Source organism: Fukomys damarensis, unplaced genomic scaffold (genome assembly GCF_012274545.1).
Source record: "Fukomys damarensis isolate Sample0158 unplaced genomic scaffold, DMR_v1.0_HiC HiC_scaffold_22, whole genome shotgun sequence".
Taxonomy (NCBI): Eukaryota; Metazoa; Chordata; class Mammalia; order Rodentia; family Bathyergidae; genus Fukomys; species Fukomys damarensis.
Genome location: NW_022900934.1, coordinates 685,539 through 702,425, shown reverse-complemented (window position 1 = coordinate 702,425; position 16,887 = coordinate 685,539). Strand labels below are relative to the sequence as shown.

Genomic DNA, 16,887 nt, shown 5'->3' with positions numbered 1-16,887 from the left:
GCTCCGCCTCTGGGCCCGGCGCCACTGGGGTGTCATCCTCTGGCTCCTCCGCGGGCCAGATCTTGTCCCAAAAGAAGGACAGAAATGTCAGGCGCCTCCTGAGGAAGGGCTCTATGCCCCAGGCTGACGTCGGGCTGGGGTGCCGACGGAGGCCCATGGGGACGCCCGAGTTCGAGCGAGAAACTGGAAGGGCCGGTGGGGGACAGCAGGTGCGGGGTGACGGACTGCGCCGACCCCGCGGTCACTCCGGAGGCGCCCTCCAAGGCGTGAGTGCGCAGCCCCACCCGCCTCTTGCCTGCGTCCAGAAGGGCGAACCCCAGCCCAGAACACACAGCCCGCCTTCCTGGATCCCTGGGGTGTGGCAGCGGAGATCTGCCCCGCCACAGGTGAGAGCCGCTGTGGGCAGCCAGAGCAGGGGGCGGGGCCGTGGGCGAGGCCGGGGAGGGGACCGGACTGGCTGCTCTGCCCTCGCCAAGCCCAGGCCCCATCCGGAGGACTGGCTTTGTCCTCCCAGGCCCACCAAGTGCATGTGCCTGAGCCCTGGCAGCCTCGAGGCAGAGATGGGTCCCTGCACAGCCCTGGCACTGCTCAGCACTACAGCTGAACTTGTGCAAAAACGACTCAGTCAAACGCTGGCCAAACCTTTCAGCAACACAAAAACCCTGTGCAGAGCAGATGCCAGCCCAGAGACCCTCAGTGCACAAGGGCTTTTCACGTAAAATGAAATGGTGGTGATGCAGGCACTCTGAGGAGGGCAGGTGGATGTGGCTTCAGGGTCACTCCATGGCCAAGAGACGTCCAACGGCTGGCAGGGAGGAAGAGGCTGGGGACGTCCGGGTCCCACACTGGAGACACGGGCCAGGGGCCAGCACATGGGCAAGGAGTGGTGGCCAAGTCCAGATGGGCTCAGGCTGCCACTGAAGCAAACTGTCCGCCACCCAGCAGCCCTCGAAGGCGGTGAGGGCAGCAAGCCCCTGCCGGCCCAGTTCCCAGCACGGCAGTGGGGCGGGGCTAGGGGGTCCCCGCGGGCCAGCCCTCCCCTTGCTCACATCTTGCTGGTAGCACCTAGATGGTCCTCCCCAAGCCCTGGCTCACACAGGATCGCCATAGACCTTCCTCCACCGCATCATCGCCGCACCGACTTCACCTGGCTGAGTGGGCCACTGGGCACAGAGAAGGAGCCTCCTACATCCCTGCCAGAGCAGACGAGAGCTTCCTGGACAGCTGTCACCCCATGAGCGCACCACTCCTCCTTTGGGGAGCTCAGATGGCCAAGCCCCTGCCCACAGCCTGAGCAGCCTGGAGGGCCCTGGGCCCTGGGAGGTACAGGCCAGGCCACACAGAGACTCATCTTGCTTGGGGGAGGAGAGTCCCAGAAAAATATAATTACAAATGCAAAATCAGGAGAGGCTTTGGGAGAGGATGTGAGGTTGTCACTGCACAGCCCTGCAGGGATTTTGCCCATCATCTGCCTTCCATTTGCCTGCCAGAGTTTTTGCACAGCAGTTCCCTTAAGTCCTCCATTTCAAGTTTGGCAGGAAACCTGGCAGGAAACCCAGCTTCCTGTCTCCAACCAAGAAGCCATAGGGAGATCTCCTTTGGCTGTAAGAGCCCTCACGCCCTCGCAGACCATGTGGGGTCACGCATTTGGAGCACTGAATGCAGATTCCTCAGATACTCCCTGTTCTGCAAAGCCACAAGGTCCTGGCCTCCGGACTCAGCACATTTTGTGTGTGCAGCTGGAGCCCAGTTGGCAGAATCAGAGGGGAGGAGGCGGGCAGTGACAGCACAGAAGCCTACCCTACCCCAAGGTGGATCAGTCTTCTTCTCCCTTCCTCCTTCCTCCCTGGGGCCAGGACAGAGAGGGGAATCTGCTGGGGAAACTCAGTTCCCAGAGAAGGTGCACCTGTCTCCTGGTGACCACAACAGAAAGTCTGAGGCCTCAGGAGCCCCCCAGAGGGAGAGGGGCCTAGAGGGTCTTCGTCAACCAGGCCATAGAGTTCCTGGCAACTGGGCTGTTCCTGGACCGTCCGACCCAGCGGGCTCAGCCTACCCTAGCCAGAACCCGTCATGCTGCACCCACCCGACCCTATACCCTCCCCTGCACCTCCACATCATTACACCCCACAGCTCCCGCACGTGTACACCCAACACCCCATCCCAACCTGACAGTGCCCACACCCTACCCCTTCCTCACCCTGCAGCCAGCTGACGGGGCACCAGGCCCTGTCCCCAGTGTCAGCTGCACAGGTGCCATCCGGCCTGTGTCCTCTGCCCAGGGAGCCCCTCAGTCCCGCCACCTCTCCCTCTTCTACCCCCAGGCCCATGTCCTCCCTCTCCCTGCACCCTGCAGGTTTCCCCTTACACAGCTCACAAGGCAGCTGCTGGTGACAGCAGTCAGCCTGGGCTCCAGACATTCCCAGCACCCTGCTCCCTCCCCTAGAGTTCCGGCCACATTCTCCCCCATTAGCTCACCTTTTCCACGGGACAGGTGGGGATGCAGTGTGAGGGGAAGGTGTGGTGGCGCTCGCTCTGGGCAGGCGTAGGCAGCCCAGCTCCAAACCCCATTACCGACTCACTGTGGGCATGGTGCTGAGCCTCTCTGTGCCTCACTTTTCCCACCTGTAAGGCAAAGACCAGGGGCTCTGGGTGCTTGGCTGAAGCTGGCTGTAGAAGCCCTGAGCCATGTATCTGGAGCTCGAAGCCTCGAGGGTCCCTGTGGCTGGGGTGTAGCCCTCCTTCAGAGCAAGGACCTCTCTGCCCACGGTGTGCCACCCTCAGGGCCTAAGTGCTCCCTGCCCACCCAGCTCACACACAACTGGCAACAAACTGGTCCACCCCTGGCCAGGGGCCCCTATGGCTCAGCAGTAGGGGTGAGACGACAGGAATTGGGCTGTGAGCTTGCTGGAGTGACTCCGTGGATCTGGTGGTGACGGCAGAGGCCAAGGCGGGCAGCCGGGTGACAGGTGGGCTCCTGTGGGTGCACACTGCCCTGCGGCTGTCAGTACGTGTCCTGCTGTGTCTTGTTCAGCAGCTCTGCACGGCTCTGCAGGAGGAGAAAAAGGGTCCTCACAACTGTGTGGGAATCGACCACACAGTTTAATTAGAAGTTTAATTAAAAATGAGATGTGAAATTAGGAATAGAACAAAAAGTGGGGCAGGGTGGGGCCAAGGAGCAAGCTGGCTCGAGAGAGCAGGGGAGCGCTCTGCCACCCACATTCTTCCTGGAGAGAGGGGTCTTCCTCCTACCACTTTTTGTGCCCTCCCTGCTCCCGGGTGCCAGACCCCCCAGACCTTCAGACAGCACCCCTTTGTCCACATGCTCTAGCTCTTGTCCCTCAGACCCTTAAATCAACAGCAACTAGCACACACCTGTAATCCCAGCACTTGGGAGGCTGAAGCAGGACAATCACTGTGAATTCAAGGCCAACCTGAACCACCTATTGAGACTCTAGCTCAAAGAAACAAACAAAGAAAGGTTTTGCAAGAGAAGAGAAACCACCAACGGAGTGAAGAAACAATCCAGTGTCGGAAAAACATTTTAGCAGCCATTCCCCAGTCAAAGGACTACTATCTAGAATATAAAAAGAACTAAAAAAAAAATCAGAACCCCCAAATTTAAAGACCCGATCCAAAAATGGGTATCTGAAATGAATAGATGCTTCTCAGATGAAGAAATACAAATGGCAAATAAATATATGAAAAAGTGTTCAACATCCCTAGTCATTCACGAGATGCAAATAAAAAAAAAAAAAGCTCTGATATTACATCTGCAGAAAGAATGGCTGCTATCAAGAAATCAACCAATAACAAATGCTGACAGGGCTGTGGGAGAAAGGAACCCTTCTCCACTATTGGTGGGAGTGCAGACTGGTGCAACCATTGTGGAACTCAGTGTGGAGAGTCCTCAAAAAGCTAAAACTGGTGGTTCCATCTGAACCAGTGTTCCCCTTCTCTGTGTCTGCCTGAAAGAATTAAAAGCATCATACTGCACACCCATGTTTATAGCAGCACAGTTTGTAACAGCTCAGTCTTGGAAGCGGCCCAAATGCCCATCAACTGATGAATGGATAAAGATGTGGGTTTTTTATACAATGGAGTCCTAATCCACCATAAAGAAGGAAAATGAGACATTTATAGATAAATGGATGCACCTTGAGATTGTACTCTTAACTGAAATAAATTTGACATGTGTAAATACTGCATTGTTTCTCTGGTGTGAGAAACAGAGTGTAAATGAGGACCAAAATGTATAATAGATATTGTGAAATTGAAAGAAAATGCTCAAATGGATAGGGGAACTAGGGAGGGGGGCAGGGAAAGGGAGGAAGAGGAAGAAAAAAAAGGGAAAAGATGGAAACAAAACTTTTGTAACTAAGGAGAGGAAGAAGGGTTGAAGGGAAGGCAGGGGAATGGGAAAAAAATAAGAATAGAATATATCCTGTATACCTAAAATGTTCCAATAAACACAATGAGAAAGAAATCAAATATATCATTTACAGGTACAAATTCCCTGTGATGGATGTGATCATTGTGTATACCTAAAATGTACCGATAAACTTAATTATAAATCTGCCATATTGATAGATTTAGACAAACACCTTCTTCAATTATTAACATTTTATTCCAAAGGCTCCTTAAATAAAGTGAAATAATATGAACTCCTGGAATACCCATGGAGATGAAATTATAGATACACATACTTCTTTGCAGTACTGGGGATCAAACCCAGGGTCTCACACACACAAGGAAGTGCTCTACCACTGAGCTACAAGCCCTGCCTCCAAGATTCAGTCATAAATTAATGTTTTGGAGGTGAGTGCAGTGGTGTGCACCTGCAGTTTCGGTTACCTGAGAGGCTGAAGCAATAGGACAACTTGAGCCCAAGGGTCTGTGGCTAGCCTCAAGGGTCTTGAAAGATGGGGTGGTGCCGCCTGCCTTGAAAGCGCGAGGTCCTGAGCTTGATCTCTGGTACAAAAAAAAAAAAAAGATGGGGGTGTTCTAAAGAGTTTAATGATAATAGTTGAATAGACAGGAAAATAGAAAATTGATATAAGTCAGAGATAAGATCCATGTCCTTGAAGGGGTTAAAACTCATCAAACTTGTTGAATGTCTACTATGGACAAAGCCCTGTTCCAAAGCTACAAAACAATGTAGCACTGGTCTTCAGAAGGCCAGGCGAAAATCTGACCCATAACATTTGACCCCGTTAAAAGCTAAATGGTACAAGTCAAAGCTTAACAGGAATCACGCCACCCACAAATGAAAGCATGTTCCAGTTTTCCCCTGTGAGGAACAGTGGACTGCTGGCTTCTTTGGAAGGCAGAAATGTGTCTCTTCTGTCTCTGTCAAAGGGGTTCTGACACCAGGTGATAGAAATACCAACTGGTATAAAGTGAATTCAATAGTAATATTTTTCAGAAGTCAAAAGACATAAAAAGACTGAATTATAGAATGAATATTAAATAAGAAAGAAAACAAAATCCCCAAATCAAAACCAAACCCCAAACCAACACCAAGGACCACTGTTAGCCTTTAGAGTCAGATTCTAGGCAGGAGCCCTGTAGCACTCCACAACCCAGTCTCTGAGGCCTCCAGCATCAGGCCTGGGGGCAGCAGGATGGGCAGGGCAGGAAAGCCACCTCCCAAGGGTGGGGTCACCCGGGGCTAAGGAGGCCCTGGCTGCCACAGGCTGGGAGGACTCGGGAGTATGTCCTCTTGGCCCCGACCTCCGGGAAAAGGGGTTCCCTCCAGTCTCCATCCTCCCAAGTTGAGGTGGGCACCTTGGGGTGTCTAGGATGTTTCTGGGAAGACCCCAGGTTGGCTTCCTTGTGGGGGTGCTGGATGGTTACCCCATGGGTTCTTTGTCCAGTTTGGGGAAACAGGTGGGATGGAGAACCTGAAAACTCCCTGGAGATATGGAGACCACATTTATCCAGGCCCAGACCAAAGCTGGGGCTTGGAAAGGCCCCAGCACAGGCAGCCTGTGGGAGAAGCTGCCGCTGACTCCCCTGCTGCCTGCTCCACAAGGGGGCCCCAGCCACGGATCCCGGTCAGGGCCAGAGCTATGCTCAGGGGGGCGGAGACCAGGCGGCCTCAGTGGGGAGCTGCACTTCGCTACCCATGGCCCGCCGGGTTGCGCCCGCTCCCTGCGGTGCTAGCGCAGCAGAGATCCCGCTTCCCTCTGGCCCTGCACCGGGCCTGGCCGGATGGGCGTCACAATGGCTTCCGGTCTCCATGGCAACCCGGGCCTGATGGCATGAGGTCGGATCGGAAGGCCCAGAACAGTGCGCCAGGGTCCCCGTCCGCCTAGAGGTCCCACCCAAGCCGGGGAGGTGGCCTGACTCTCGGAGAGAAGGGTGGGTGCTCAGGGTGAGGAGGGGTATGGGGAAAGGCACAGAGGGGCGGCGACCTGCTGGGACAAGGCAGTCTGGGAGGGCGTTCTGGGGGGTCAGAGGTGAATGGGGGTGAGGCCAGCCTTATAGTTGGTGCACCAGCCCCTCCACCGACACTCAGGAGTCGGAAACCTGGGTCTGGGGATGAGGGTAGACCCTGGGGTCCTAGGTTCAAACCTTGGAACCAGCCCAGAACAGTGGTGTGCTCTTGTAGTCCCAGTGACTGGGGAAGCTGAAGCAGGAGGATTTTTTGAGCCCAGGAGTGGGAGGCCAGCCTGAGCAACTTAGAGATACCTTGTGGGGGGGGGTGGCTTCAGTGGCACATACTTGTAATTCCAGCTATTCAGGAGGATGTGTGGGGGGTGGCTTCAGTGGCACATACTTGTAATTCCAGCTATTCAGGAGGCTGAGGCAGGAGATCACAAGTTTGAGGCCAGTTCCTGAAACTTAGCAAAATCTTATCTCAAAATAAGAAAAGCAAAAAGGGCTGGAGGTGTAGCTGAGTGGTAGTGTTTGCCTACCAAACATTCAAGGAGAGCAAGCTCCAAGCTTTCAGCCTCAAGCTTACCGTCTGTGAGATGCAGATGGGCTCTGCCCCTTTCCTCTGGAGTCAGTGAGCTCTCCTGGGCACACAAGACCCAAGGGGATGGTGAGGGCTCAGTGCCCAGGAGCTAGGATGAGGCGACTCCCTGGCCCTGCCTCCAGCTAGCCCCGTCCCTCTGCTCTAGAACCTGGAGGATGCAGAGGGTCCCCGGGGGGAACTGGTGGGTGAGGGCATCCACGAGTGACGAGTGAAAAAAAAACCAGCTAGCCCCGTCCCTCTGCTCTAGAACCTGGAGGATGCAGAGGGTCCCCGGGGGGAACTGGTGGGTGAGGGCATCCACGAGTGCCCGAGGGGTGTGTCAAGCCATTAGGTTACCCCCAGCCCTCTCCATAGCCACGAGAGCACCGCTCCATGTCAGAGGAGGAGCTGAGGTTGTGCCAGGTAGGCCTTGGCTGGGTTTCAGTCCAGACTGTGCTGCCCCCAGGGCCCACCCCTAGCCCTGCTCTGTCTCATTACTGCAAAGGACCGCTGGCCCCTCAGAAGAGGCTTTCTGACCCCAGCATCCATTTTTGTCCAGTTGTCCAGCCCACTGCTGTCCTGCAGCAGCCTCCCCTCAGAGTGTGCCCGGGAGGCCACAGGGCCTGGGTGGGCGGCATGGCCAGCCTGACTTCTGAAGCTCATGCACAGCCCTCCCTGCCAGCTCCCAATGACCTCCCCGGTGGCAGGCCTGGGCCTGGCCAAGATGAAGCTGGACAGTCCACAGTCCTTCCTGGATGTGGAGGACGTGGAGGAGGTGGAGGATCAGCAGCTGCTGGAACCAGAGGCGTGGAGGACCTACATGGAGCGCCGCAACACCCTGCAGGAGTTCCTGACCTCGGACCTGAGTCCCCACCTGCTCAAGCGCCACCATGCCCACATGCAGCTGCTCAAGAAGTGCTCCTACCACCTCGAGATCCTCCCCAAGCACCTGGCCCTGGGTGACCAGAACTCCCTGGTGCTGCCCAGCACCATGCTTCAGCTCATTGACCCCTGGAAGTTCCAGCGCATGAAGAAGGTGGGCACGGCACAGACCAAGATCCAGCTCTTGCTACTTGGGCACCTGCTGGAACAGCTGGACCATGGCCGCCTAGAGCTGGACTCCCTGCTTGAGTCACCAGACCCACGGCCTTTCCTGGCCGGCTGGGGACTTGTGGAGCAGCGCCTGGCGGACTTGTCAGCCATCATGGACAACTTCCTGGCCATGATGGTGCCAGGCCGCCTGCATGTCAAGCACCGCCTGGTGTCTGACATCGGGGCCACCAAGATCCCACACATCCGGCTCATGCTTAGTACCAAGATGCCAGTCATGTTTGACCGGAAGGAGTCGGTGGCCCACCAGGACTGGGTCAGCCTGCGCTGGTTTGTCACCATCCAGCCGGCAGCGCAGGAGCAGTTTGAGCTGCACTTCAAGCTGCTGGAGCCGCAGACACAGCAGGAATGCATGCAGTGTGGTGTCATCCCTGTAGCAGCCTGCACGTTTGAAGTCCACAACCTGCTGCCCAATCGCACCTACAAGTTCACCATCAAGAGGGCAGAGAGCTACACCTTGGTGTACGAGCCCTGGAGGGACAGCCTTTCTTTGCAGACCAACCTGGGCCCCCCCGAGGGGCTCACCCCCACGCGGCTGCCCAGCCTGCCCTTGACTGTACCTTCTGAGAGATGATTTTCTAGTATTTATCCACTAATAAAGAGGAGTGAGTATACATATGCACAATTAAACAAACTTGCTAGGGTTTAAGGCAGCAGCAGGCATATGAGTGGTTTCCTAATGGCCCGGCACCGCATAACCCCAGGGACCCCTCAGCTTCTGCTCTTTTCCAGGGGAGGCCGTAGGCTGGACCTTTCAGGACAGCTGGCCACTGGACCGGAAGCACCACCACTGGCACTGGCTGCTGCCCATGATGAGACTTGGCCACTCCGCCTCAGCACCCGGCAGTCAGGCTCCACTTTCCTGTTCTAGGCTGGGGCTCACTGAGGGGAATGACACTTGGGGGTCCAGTCTGGACTCCATTGAGGGAAGTCACAGCCCTGATGCTGATGTTCCCAGCTTCCTTGGGGTCAGGATGCCCGAGACAAAGAGGACATTTGACTTTCAAAACCAAAGTCCTTATCCCTTAAGAGCTGAAGCTCATGGCATCCCCATCCTGAGGTGGGTGAGGCTTCTGGCAAGAGGGACCTGCCTGCCCAGAGTCTCCCCCAGACACCAGCCAGTACAGTAGCTGCTGGGGTGCCCACCCCACCACCACAGTCCCTTCTGGCCAGCTGCTGGTGGTCCCGCCCCACACAGCTGACGAGACGCCCTTTCCTGGGCTCCCCAGCTTGCTCACAGGACCTTGGCACAGCCAGGAGTATATCCAGGTGATGCACGAGATGCTCTTCCAGGTCCAGAAGGCCAGCACCTGGTACCCTGGGTGAGCCAGGGGAGCTGACAGGAGCCCAGACGTACCTGTACACCATGCCCAGCCCCCCTGTCCACCGTTCACACTGGTCACGAACAGTAGGCCCTCTGAGGTGATCTGATCTGGAAGGAGCAGGGACCCTCTTTCCTCTTGGCAGGGGGCAGGGGTGGGCCTCCAGCCGTGTCAGAAGGGTTCCAGTGCCCACCCTCCCCTAGCTCTGGAGAGTGTGCTGTGCCAGGCTGGGCTTGGGCTCCCTTTCCTGACCTCTCCACAGTTCCTATGAGCTGTTCAGGGTTGTCACACTCAGTGGCATCGTGTGGCCGTGGGGGGCTCCCATCCAGGTCTCCCACTGGTCAGGGACATCCCAGGGGCTCAGGGCAGATTGGCATACTCCTTGCAAAGGACCTGTGTCAAGGGAGGGGCGGCACTGGAGAGGGGAGGCCTGGGAAGGGGCCAAAGGATGTACAGATGGGTCCCAGGCCCTGGCACACTCACCTGGCAGCTAGCTAGGTCTTGGCACCTCCTGCGAGGGCACAGGCTCGCCCCCACCCCACCCCACCCCCTTCTCATCTTCGTCCCTGCAGGAGCTGGGCTTTTGCTCTTCTCACAAGTCAACGACCCTCACTGCCTAGCTCCAGTACTGTCCTGCTTCCCACCACGTGTATCTCTGCAGTTTCAAGGCCCCTTCTTCTTGGAAGCCCTCCCTGACTCCTGAAGTCCCACTATGCTTGCTCAGGATGCCCACTCAGCTCAGGAAATACCCCAAACTCTACTGTACCTTTATGACCAACCCAGAAACCACCTCTAAGCAGCTACTCCTGCTGTCCCTCCCTCTGGCAGCACATGGGCCCAGGAAACCTCCTGATACTGGATCCCACCCACTGATCCACCTCTGTGCTGGCACAAGGGCACAGGGCCCTGCTCTGCTTTTCCTGTGTGCAGCTGGTGCTGGGAAGGAACCTGGCCACCAACAAGTTGAAAGCTGAAAGATTATGAGTCCCAAGTCACCATGGAGGGGCAGTGGTGCCCAAGGGAGTAATTTCAGACCTGGTAGGAGTCACCTCACCCCACAAGCAGCTTCTGGGTCAGCGTAGCTGGGGGCTGAGCACAGTGGGGTGAACAGAGCTCCCTGGCTGTGGCCTGCCTTCAGCTTGCCCACCCACCCAGCCTCCTGTGTCCTGGCACAGATGTTCCTCAGCCATAAGGGGTGCCGCCGCCCCTCTTCACAGGCCCTCTGTCCCCCATGAGCCCTTGACCGCCTCTATGGCCACCACCCCAGAAGGATGAAGTCTGCCTCTTTACCCCAGCCAGACTTCAACAACACCCAGAGGTAAGGAGAGCTTTCAGATAGATCTTGGTAATAAAATTAATACTCAATCATGTGACAGTTTGTGAAGAGATACAAAAATTGGAATGTAGAAACTTGATTTGTGAAGAACATTTGCTTCAGACAGGGGGGCCACAGGGAGGCCCACGCCTCCTAGCACAGGCAGCATCTCAAGACATGGGAGGGGAACTGCAAGTCTGGGCTCCCAGCCCCTACACAGCCTGCAGGAGGGAGACTGCACCCGCTCCCAGGTAGCTTGTCTGGATGGGGTCTGAGGAGGTCCCCAAACAGCCCAGTAAAATAGGCTCAACTCTCATCACGAAAAGAGAATTGTAAAACACATCAGTGTCAGCATAGGCACAGGCGGATGTGCTAGGCAGAGTCGGAAAGTAAGAGGAAGCAGAAAAAGGGCTCCAGCTTGAATGACTTGAAGGCCACACAGCCCGGCCCCTTCACAGAACAGCACAGCCAGGATGCATAGACTTGCTGGAGATGAGTCTGATTGATGATCATCTCGGCTCTGCCTTCGCGAGATGGCTCCCAGAGCAGTCCTCTGCTTGAGGGGCAATTCAGTTCCACAAGATCGCAGTCTGTTCAGGCAGCCTTAATCTTGTGAGGCTCTTCTGGAACCCAAGGTCATCCCAGGTTTAGGGCAGCAGTGACCCCTGGGTGTAGCTGACCGTTCCTATAAACCTCTTATCTTGGGATGCTCAGAGTTGAAGAGATGAGATGGGTTATGTAAACCTAAGCTGGCTTTGACAACTTTTAGGCAGACACTCTCTAAGTGCCTACACCTGAGCTGAGACAGGGCTTGACCCAGAGTTTTGTGAAATGAAGATCAACCATCTGCTTCTAGCTATCGCTTGGGCATCTGTAGTCCCTGAGACATAGTCAGAGACCACTGTGGGGACAAAAGGCTACTCCTGGTCCCTTACCTGGCTACTCATCAGAAGCATGATTTGTGTTTTCTTCTGATAGGGACTTAAATGAGTTTTTGCTAAAAACTGCACTCTTCACTTGAACCTACAAAACCCAGTAGGTCAGCTAAAAGTAGAATGAAGCTTGACTTCCATTTGGTGTTCTTTACTTTAAAAGACTGGCTATAGGTATGTTAACCTTTTCTCTTTTTTCCTAGACAAGGTCTTGCTATGCAGCTCAGGCTCACCTTGAACTCACTATGGAGCCCAGGCTGTCTTCAGCTCATGGCAACCCTCCTGCCTCAGCCTTCCAAGTGCTGGTATTACAGCACCACCACAACCAGCAACCATTTTTTTTTTTAAGTCCACAAAGTTGATTAGCTTTAAATTTACCTAGCCTATCTTATTCTCCTCCAAGGAAGGACACCGAATAACTAAGGTAATTTTCAAGATTCAGGACATCGATTACCAGCGTGTGCACTCTCCAGTTCCAGACCCTTTCCCTTTGGAGTGATGACTACAATCGCCAGCCATCATCTTGAACAAGGTGACCTGGGTACCAGGAAGCACAGAGCCTCACATGACCAACACCACCACAGAGATAATCATTTCGTGGGGATGGAATCAGCCCTTAAGGCCCTCAAGCCAGGAGGATTCCTCCAGAGCTAGAACCACAGGGGAGAGTGACCTTCCAGACCCCAGCCCACCCAGGGGGGTCCTGCAGAGCCGGCCCCTCTGCCCACTCCGAACTGAAGTCCTTTCCCTGCCTGCTCACTTTCTAAGGGATTGGCTTGATTTTTATCAGAACTGCTCTCCTCCTTATTTTCTCGTAATTATAGCCTTTCCTACAATTCCTGCTTTCGTTTCCACTTCCATTATCACTCAAGCAAGGACCCATGCTAAGTCCCTGAGTATCTCAAGAAAACACTAATGGTGGTTATAAGGAGCAGCAGTTAAGGGCCCAGTTCTGCCTGTCTTCTGTCCCCATGGAGGCCAACGACTGTGTGTCCCAAGGACCCTGTGTGGAGGCCACACAGCTCAGGGAAGATGCACAACCTGGTGGAGCTGGGGTACCTCACACCTGGCACGCGGTGTACCAACAGCTCTTCGCCTCCTGGGAGGGGGCTGGGCCAGACTGCTGCAAGGCCTCTGGCTCAGCTCTGCCCTCCCTGGCCTGGCAGCCTCTGAAGGACGGAGGGCAGTGAGGGCAGAGAAAGGGCCTTCCCTCAAGGGGAAGGATCGGCCCGAAGCCTCAGCTTTGGGGGCTGTCCTGGCGAAGGCAGCAAAGCAGAGTGTAAACAGGCCCAGCCCCCTTCCTCCCTCCCCGCAAGTCAGGCACAAACGGAAGATCATGCAAGCCTTGCTTCCCATGGGCTTCTGCCACAGGGCCCACCCACACCCCTGGCACTCAAGAGCTGGGCTGGGGGATCTTCACAGCGACACGGCTGGCCTCCTCCAGACCCGCACCTTGTTGGCAGGCACGAAACTCTGCTGGGCCTTGCAGAAGTCTATGAGGCGGCGCCACAGGGGGCAGCAGCTCAGTAGGATGTGGTCTCCTGCGGGAGAGTGGGGCAGCTCACAGCCCACCCTTGCCTCCTGGGAGCTGCCTCATCCCAGTCCCTGCCAGCCCTCGATCTCTCACCGATAAGGCAGAGCCCCTCCTGGGCCCGGGTGATGGCCACATTCACTTGGTTGGGGTCCACAACAAAGCCCAGGAACTTCCTGAGCCAGCTCCTGGTTGGCCAATGGTCCACGTCACTCTTGGGGCAGGTGCAGACAGTGCTTACCAGCACATAGCGCCACTCGCTTCCTGGGTGCAGGGATGGGTTCGAGACCGTTCCTCACATCTGCAGCACCCACCCCCATCTTCAGCCTCCCTCAAAGCCAGCCTCACCCTGGCTCTTGGTGATGGAGGACACGGTCACTCCAGTGACACCCTCCCGCATGAGGCCCTTGTTGATGGCTGCGGCCTGTGCATTATAGGGGGTGAGGATGGCAATGTCTTTGGGGTCCACCTTTCGGTCCAGTGTCAGCTGCTTGGTGATGCGGATCTGAAGGAACGAAGAGGCAGGTGGAGCTGGCCCCTGGCCCTTCTGTTCCAGACACAGGAGCCTTCCTTGTTCCCTCAGCCCCAACTCCTGCCCCTCCTGCAGGGAACCTTCCTAGACACACGAGGTTCTAGGGATGGCCTCTGACACTCACCACTTCTGCCACCTCCTCCGGGTTGGCCCTGGAGTTCTCATTCCCGTCTTCTGTGGTCACCAGCAGTCTCTGTTCGTGGCCCTGCACATGGCCAAAGATGACAGGGCAGCTCTCCTTGCCTGCATGGCCCAGGATGCTGGGTGGCCGCCTCAGGCCCTGCCAGGTCTTCAGCTTCCCACCGTAGAATTCCGCAGAGGGGAAGGCACAGATGACCTCGTGCATCCGATACTGGGTATCCAGCACGTGGGCGTCCCTGTGATAGCGCTCGAAGAGGGACTTATCCATCCCCAGGTTTCGTAGGTGCTCATTCTTCACCACAGGCCGCAGCTGCTTGTGGTCCCCAAGAAGGACCACCTGGAGGCACAGGCAGGCATGGCCCTGACATCCCTCACCCGGAGGCTCCCCAGGTCCCCGCGACTGTTCCCCCAGTGCTGTACACCTGGGCACCCGGTGTTACCGGCCTGGGCCACTGGCGCCCCCCAACCATCCCTCACCTTCTTGGCCCCTGAGAAGTGCACTAGAGGGATGAGAGTCTCAGGCTCGGTGGTCATGGATGCCTCATCAATGAGGATCTGCTGGACTTTGAGAGTTTGGAGGCAGTGTGAAGCCGCACAGCAGCATGTGCACAGGATGACAGAGTGCCGGGCCAGCTCGAACTTCCGCGCCTCCCACATGACCCTCCTGTACCTGCACAGGACACTGCCGTCACCCATGGACGGGCCAGCAGGCAGCTCCACATCCCAGCCCTGCCACTTACACAGTGAGGTCCGCCTTGGAGAAGACTTCCCCTCTGCTCACCCGGGCGTCAAACTCCCTGACCTTTGGCGCATGTGGGTTGGGGGCCCGCCGGATGCGGTGGTGTAGGGAGATGTTCCTGGGGTGGAGGCAGTGTTAGTGAACCTACGTCTGATGTCTGGACTCCGCCAAAGAGCAGACAGGCGAAAGGCTGCCACGCACCTGAGGGCCTGGCCTGGCCTCCCTTCCCTGGGATTCTTGTTGCAAAGGCCCCTGCTGCCCATGCCTGGCACTGGGAACTCGGTGGCCTCGCACTGCTCGCCGTACACACGCAAGGGCCTCAGCTCTGCCCTCCAACTCAGGAGCATTCCTGGGGCAGCAGGAGATGTGAGGAACTGTCTACTGGGGCCCAGCACCCCCAGTCCCACAGCGGCCCCCAGCTCACCTGCCAGGACATCCACGGACTTGTTGGAGGGGCCGCAGTACAGGACACATGGGCCTTCCAGTGGCTCCCCGCCATCAGGACTTCTCCTGATTGGTACTTGCTCCAGATTTGATTTGTGGAACCAGAAGATGATGTGGAGGCCCACAAATGTCTTTCCTGTACCTGTGGCCAGAGAGCAGAGTAAACAGTGCACATTCTGGCTCCCCAGGGCCCCCACAACCTGTGCTTTCCCTGGGACAACTCCCACTTCCCGACGCAGACCCCACCTGGTGGACCCTGAATAAGAGTAAATGGCTTCTCCAGAGCCTGCCTGATGGCCCTGTTCTGGCTGGCGTTCAGCTTGGGGTGGGCCCCGGGGATGTCATAGGCCTGTTGCTTCAGGAGCCTGGTAGCAGTCCCTGAAAGGTGCAGAGCAGCCCACCCTGAGCACCCGCACAGGGCAGGGAGGGCTGGGGAGAGAGGGGGCGGCACAGACCTACCCCTGCAGAAGGGCCGCTGGTGAGAGGGGACACGGGGCTGCAGCAGGGGCCGGCCGAGGGCAATGCTGATGACCAGTGGAGATGCCTTCTTCAGCCTGCGCACGGCTTGCTCCTTGCGGCTGCAGGTGATACTGGAAAGTCACCGAAAGTCTCGAGGAAGGGGTTGCCCACATCCACCCTCCCATCTCCGCCTCTCCCTGGCCTCAGACTGTGGCGCCACTCACAGGTCAGGAAGCTGCCTGAGCACCACCTCCACTGTGAACAGGGTGCCGGGCCGCAGCACATTTTCTGGTACTTTCTCCATGGCCATGTGGTAGATGAAGAAATGCACTCCCCTGGGGGCCTCCTGACAGTCTACCTGGTCTTCCTGGTCACGGCTGTCCACCCGCCCGTGGGCCACCCAGGTATATGTGTCAGGATCGATGCTCAGGAGGGGGCCAAGGCTGCTGGGCCCAGAGGCCGGGTGGGCTGGTGGCACCGGGAGGCCCTCCAGCCGGATGCAGAGGTAGCAGCAGCTGAAATCAACATCAGTGCAGTTCTCCTGGAGGAAGGCAGGGTCCAGGTGGAAGGCGCCCTGCAGCTGCCCCTGCTGTGTCCTCTCCGCATCCCAGGAAATGCACACGTGCTGCAGCACAATGGACTCGTTCTCAGCAACAGCATTGGAGGCGGACTCCTGGGAGCAGAGGGGCCCCCATATGAGCGAGTACTCATCCTCGTCACAGTACCGCTCCTTTGAGGCTTGCTGTGCGTGGCCTGAGAAGCAGCTGACTGGATGCTCCGCATGCTCCAGGCAGAGACTGAGGCCAGGCGCCACGGTCCACAGCTGCAGGGTGGGCACCAGGAAGCCTCGCTGCGTGCTGGCGCTGACCTGGACCTGCAGAGTATCCCCGCTGCCCAGTTCCCGGGCCACCTCCAGGAAGTGGCCACAGGGGCTCCGGTTCACCTGCACCAGCTTCCGTCTTTGACACCCCTTGCCACTGTGCTTCTGGATGAGGGTGGCCGCCTCCGGCCAGCGCTCCTGCTGCACCAGCACCAGCAGCCGCTGCCACAGGGTTGTGTCGATGGTGCAGACGTGTGGGTCGGTCAGGGTGCCGGGCGGCGGGGTCCGCTGCTTGGACTCCTGCACAGAGTAGATGCGGCGCCGCCACACAAGCTGTAGGCCCCGCCGGCTCTCAAGGTCGTGGGGGTGCTCAGCCAGCTGCAGGGAGTGAAAATGGACAGGGCACGGGTCAGGCAGGGTCTCCCGGCTGGCAGGGAAGAGTAGCTTGAAGCAGCGGGTGCCTGGCTCCACGTCCACCACAAAGCCCAGCTTGTCTCGAGGCTGAACCTTGAGCTGCGTGGCCAGGCGCAGGCTGAGGGCCCGCCGCTGGTAGCTCTGAGCACATGCATGCTGGCGGGGGGAGG

General features: G+C 57.2%; 3 protein-coding genes and 1 long non-coding RNA gene across 11 annotated transcripts in view; 1 reads left to right on the top strand and 3 right to left on the bottom strand.

The window, feature by feature from the left end:
* Srms (src-related kinase lacking C-terminal regulatory tyrosine and N-terminal myristylation sites) overlaps window positions 1-706 on the bottom strand; it is a 6,931-nt gene extending 6,225 nt beyond the window's left edge. The window contains exon 1 of the mRNA XM_019209548.2: window positions 8-706. Within this exon, the coding sequence (XP_019065093.2) occupies window positions 8-157 (150 nt within the window). The 5' untranslated portion in view covers window positions 158-706. The remainder of the gene's footprint in view (window positions 1-7) is intronic.
* A 35-nt stretch (window positions 707-741) lies between these two features.
* On the bottom strand, window positions 742-6,194 carry LOC109118513. Of its 3 annotated transcripts, none has more exons than XR_002025857.2 (5): window positions 5,785-6,194; window positions 4,852-4,968; window positions 2,820-3,046; window positions 2,476-2,622; window positions 742-1,193 (listed from the first exon to the last, which is right to left on the bottom strand). It is a non-coding gene; the product is annotated as an uncharacterized LOC109118513 (long non-coding RNA). The 3 variants fall into 3 exon arrangements; XR_002025852.2 differs by having other exon boundaries at window positions 2,813-3,046; window positions 5,785-6,193; XR_002025854.2 differs by having other exon boundaries at window positions 2,817-3,046; window positions 5,785-6,193.
* Window positions 6,195-6,198: 4 nt separating this feature from the next.
* On the top strand, window positions 6,199-8,718 carry Fndc11 (fibronectin type III domain containing 11). Of its 3 annotated transcripts, XM_010638069.3 has the most exons (3): window positions 6,199-6,360; window positions 7,334-7,381; window positions 7,641-8,718. In XM_010638069.3, exons 2-3 carry the CDS (start codon window positions 7,352-7,354, stop codon window positions 8,640-8,642), a joined length of 1,032 nt encoding a protein of 343 aa, XP_010636371.1. In that variant the 5' UTR covers window positions 6,199-6,360; window positions 7,334-7,351; the 3' UTR covers window positions 8,643-8,718. The 3 variants fall into 3 exon arrangements, with proteins under 3 accessions (XP_010636371.1, XP_010636388.1, XP_010636390.1); XM_010638086.2 differs by lacking the exon at window positions 7,334-7,381; XM_010638088.2 differs by lacking the exon at window positions 7,334-7,381 and having other exon boundaries at window positions 6,199-6,373.
* Window positions 8,719-11,924: 3,206 nt separating this feature from the next.
* Helz2 (helicase with zinc finger 2) overlaps window positions 11,925-16,887 on the bottom strand; it is a 14,674-nt gene continuing 9,711 nt past the window's right edge. For 3 of the 4 annotated variants that reach the window (XM_010638116.1, XM_010638126.1, XM_033767082.1), the window contains 11 exons: window positions 15,708-16,681; window positions 15,484-15,602; window positions 15,271-15,402; window positions 15,005-15,166; window positions 14,782-14,929; window positions 14,582-14,698; window positions 14,319-14,511; window positions 13,825-14,178; window positions 13,517-13,673; window positions 13,265-13,432; window positions 11,925-13,178 (listed from right to left, as the gene is read on the bottom strand). In XM_010638116.1, coding sequence (XP_010636418.1) covers window positions 13,054-13,178; window positions 13,265-13,432; window positions 13,517-13,673; window positions 13,825-14,178; window positions 14,319-14,511; window positions 14,582-14,698; window positions 14,782-14,929; window positions 15,005-15,166; window positions 15,271-15,402; window positions 15,484-15,602; window positions 15,708-16,681 — 2,649 coding nt within the window. In that variant the 3' untranslated portion in view covers window positions 11,925-13,053. Of the gene's footprint in view, window positions 13,179-13,264; window positions 13,433-13,516; window positions 13,674-13,824; window positions 14,179-14,318; window positions 14,512-14,581; window positions 14,699-14,781; window positions 14,930-15,004; window positions 15,167-15,270; window positions 15,403-15,483; window positions 15,603-15,707; window positions 16,874-16,887 lie in introns of all 4 variants that reach the window. The other variant, XM_033767083.1, reaches the window with a different exon arrangement.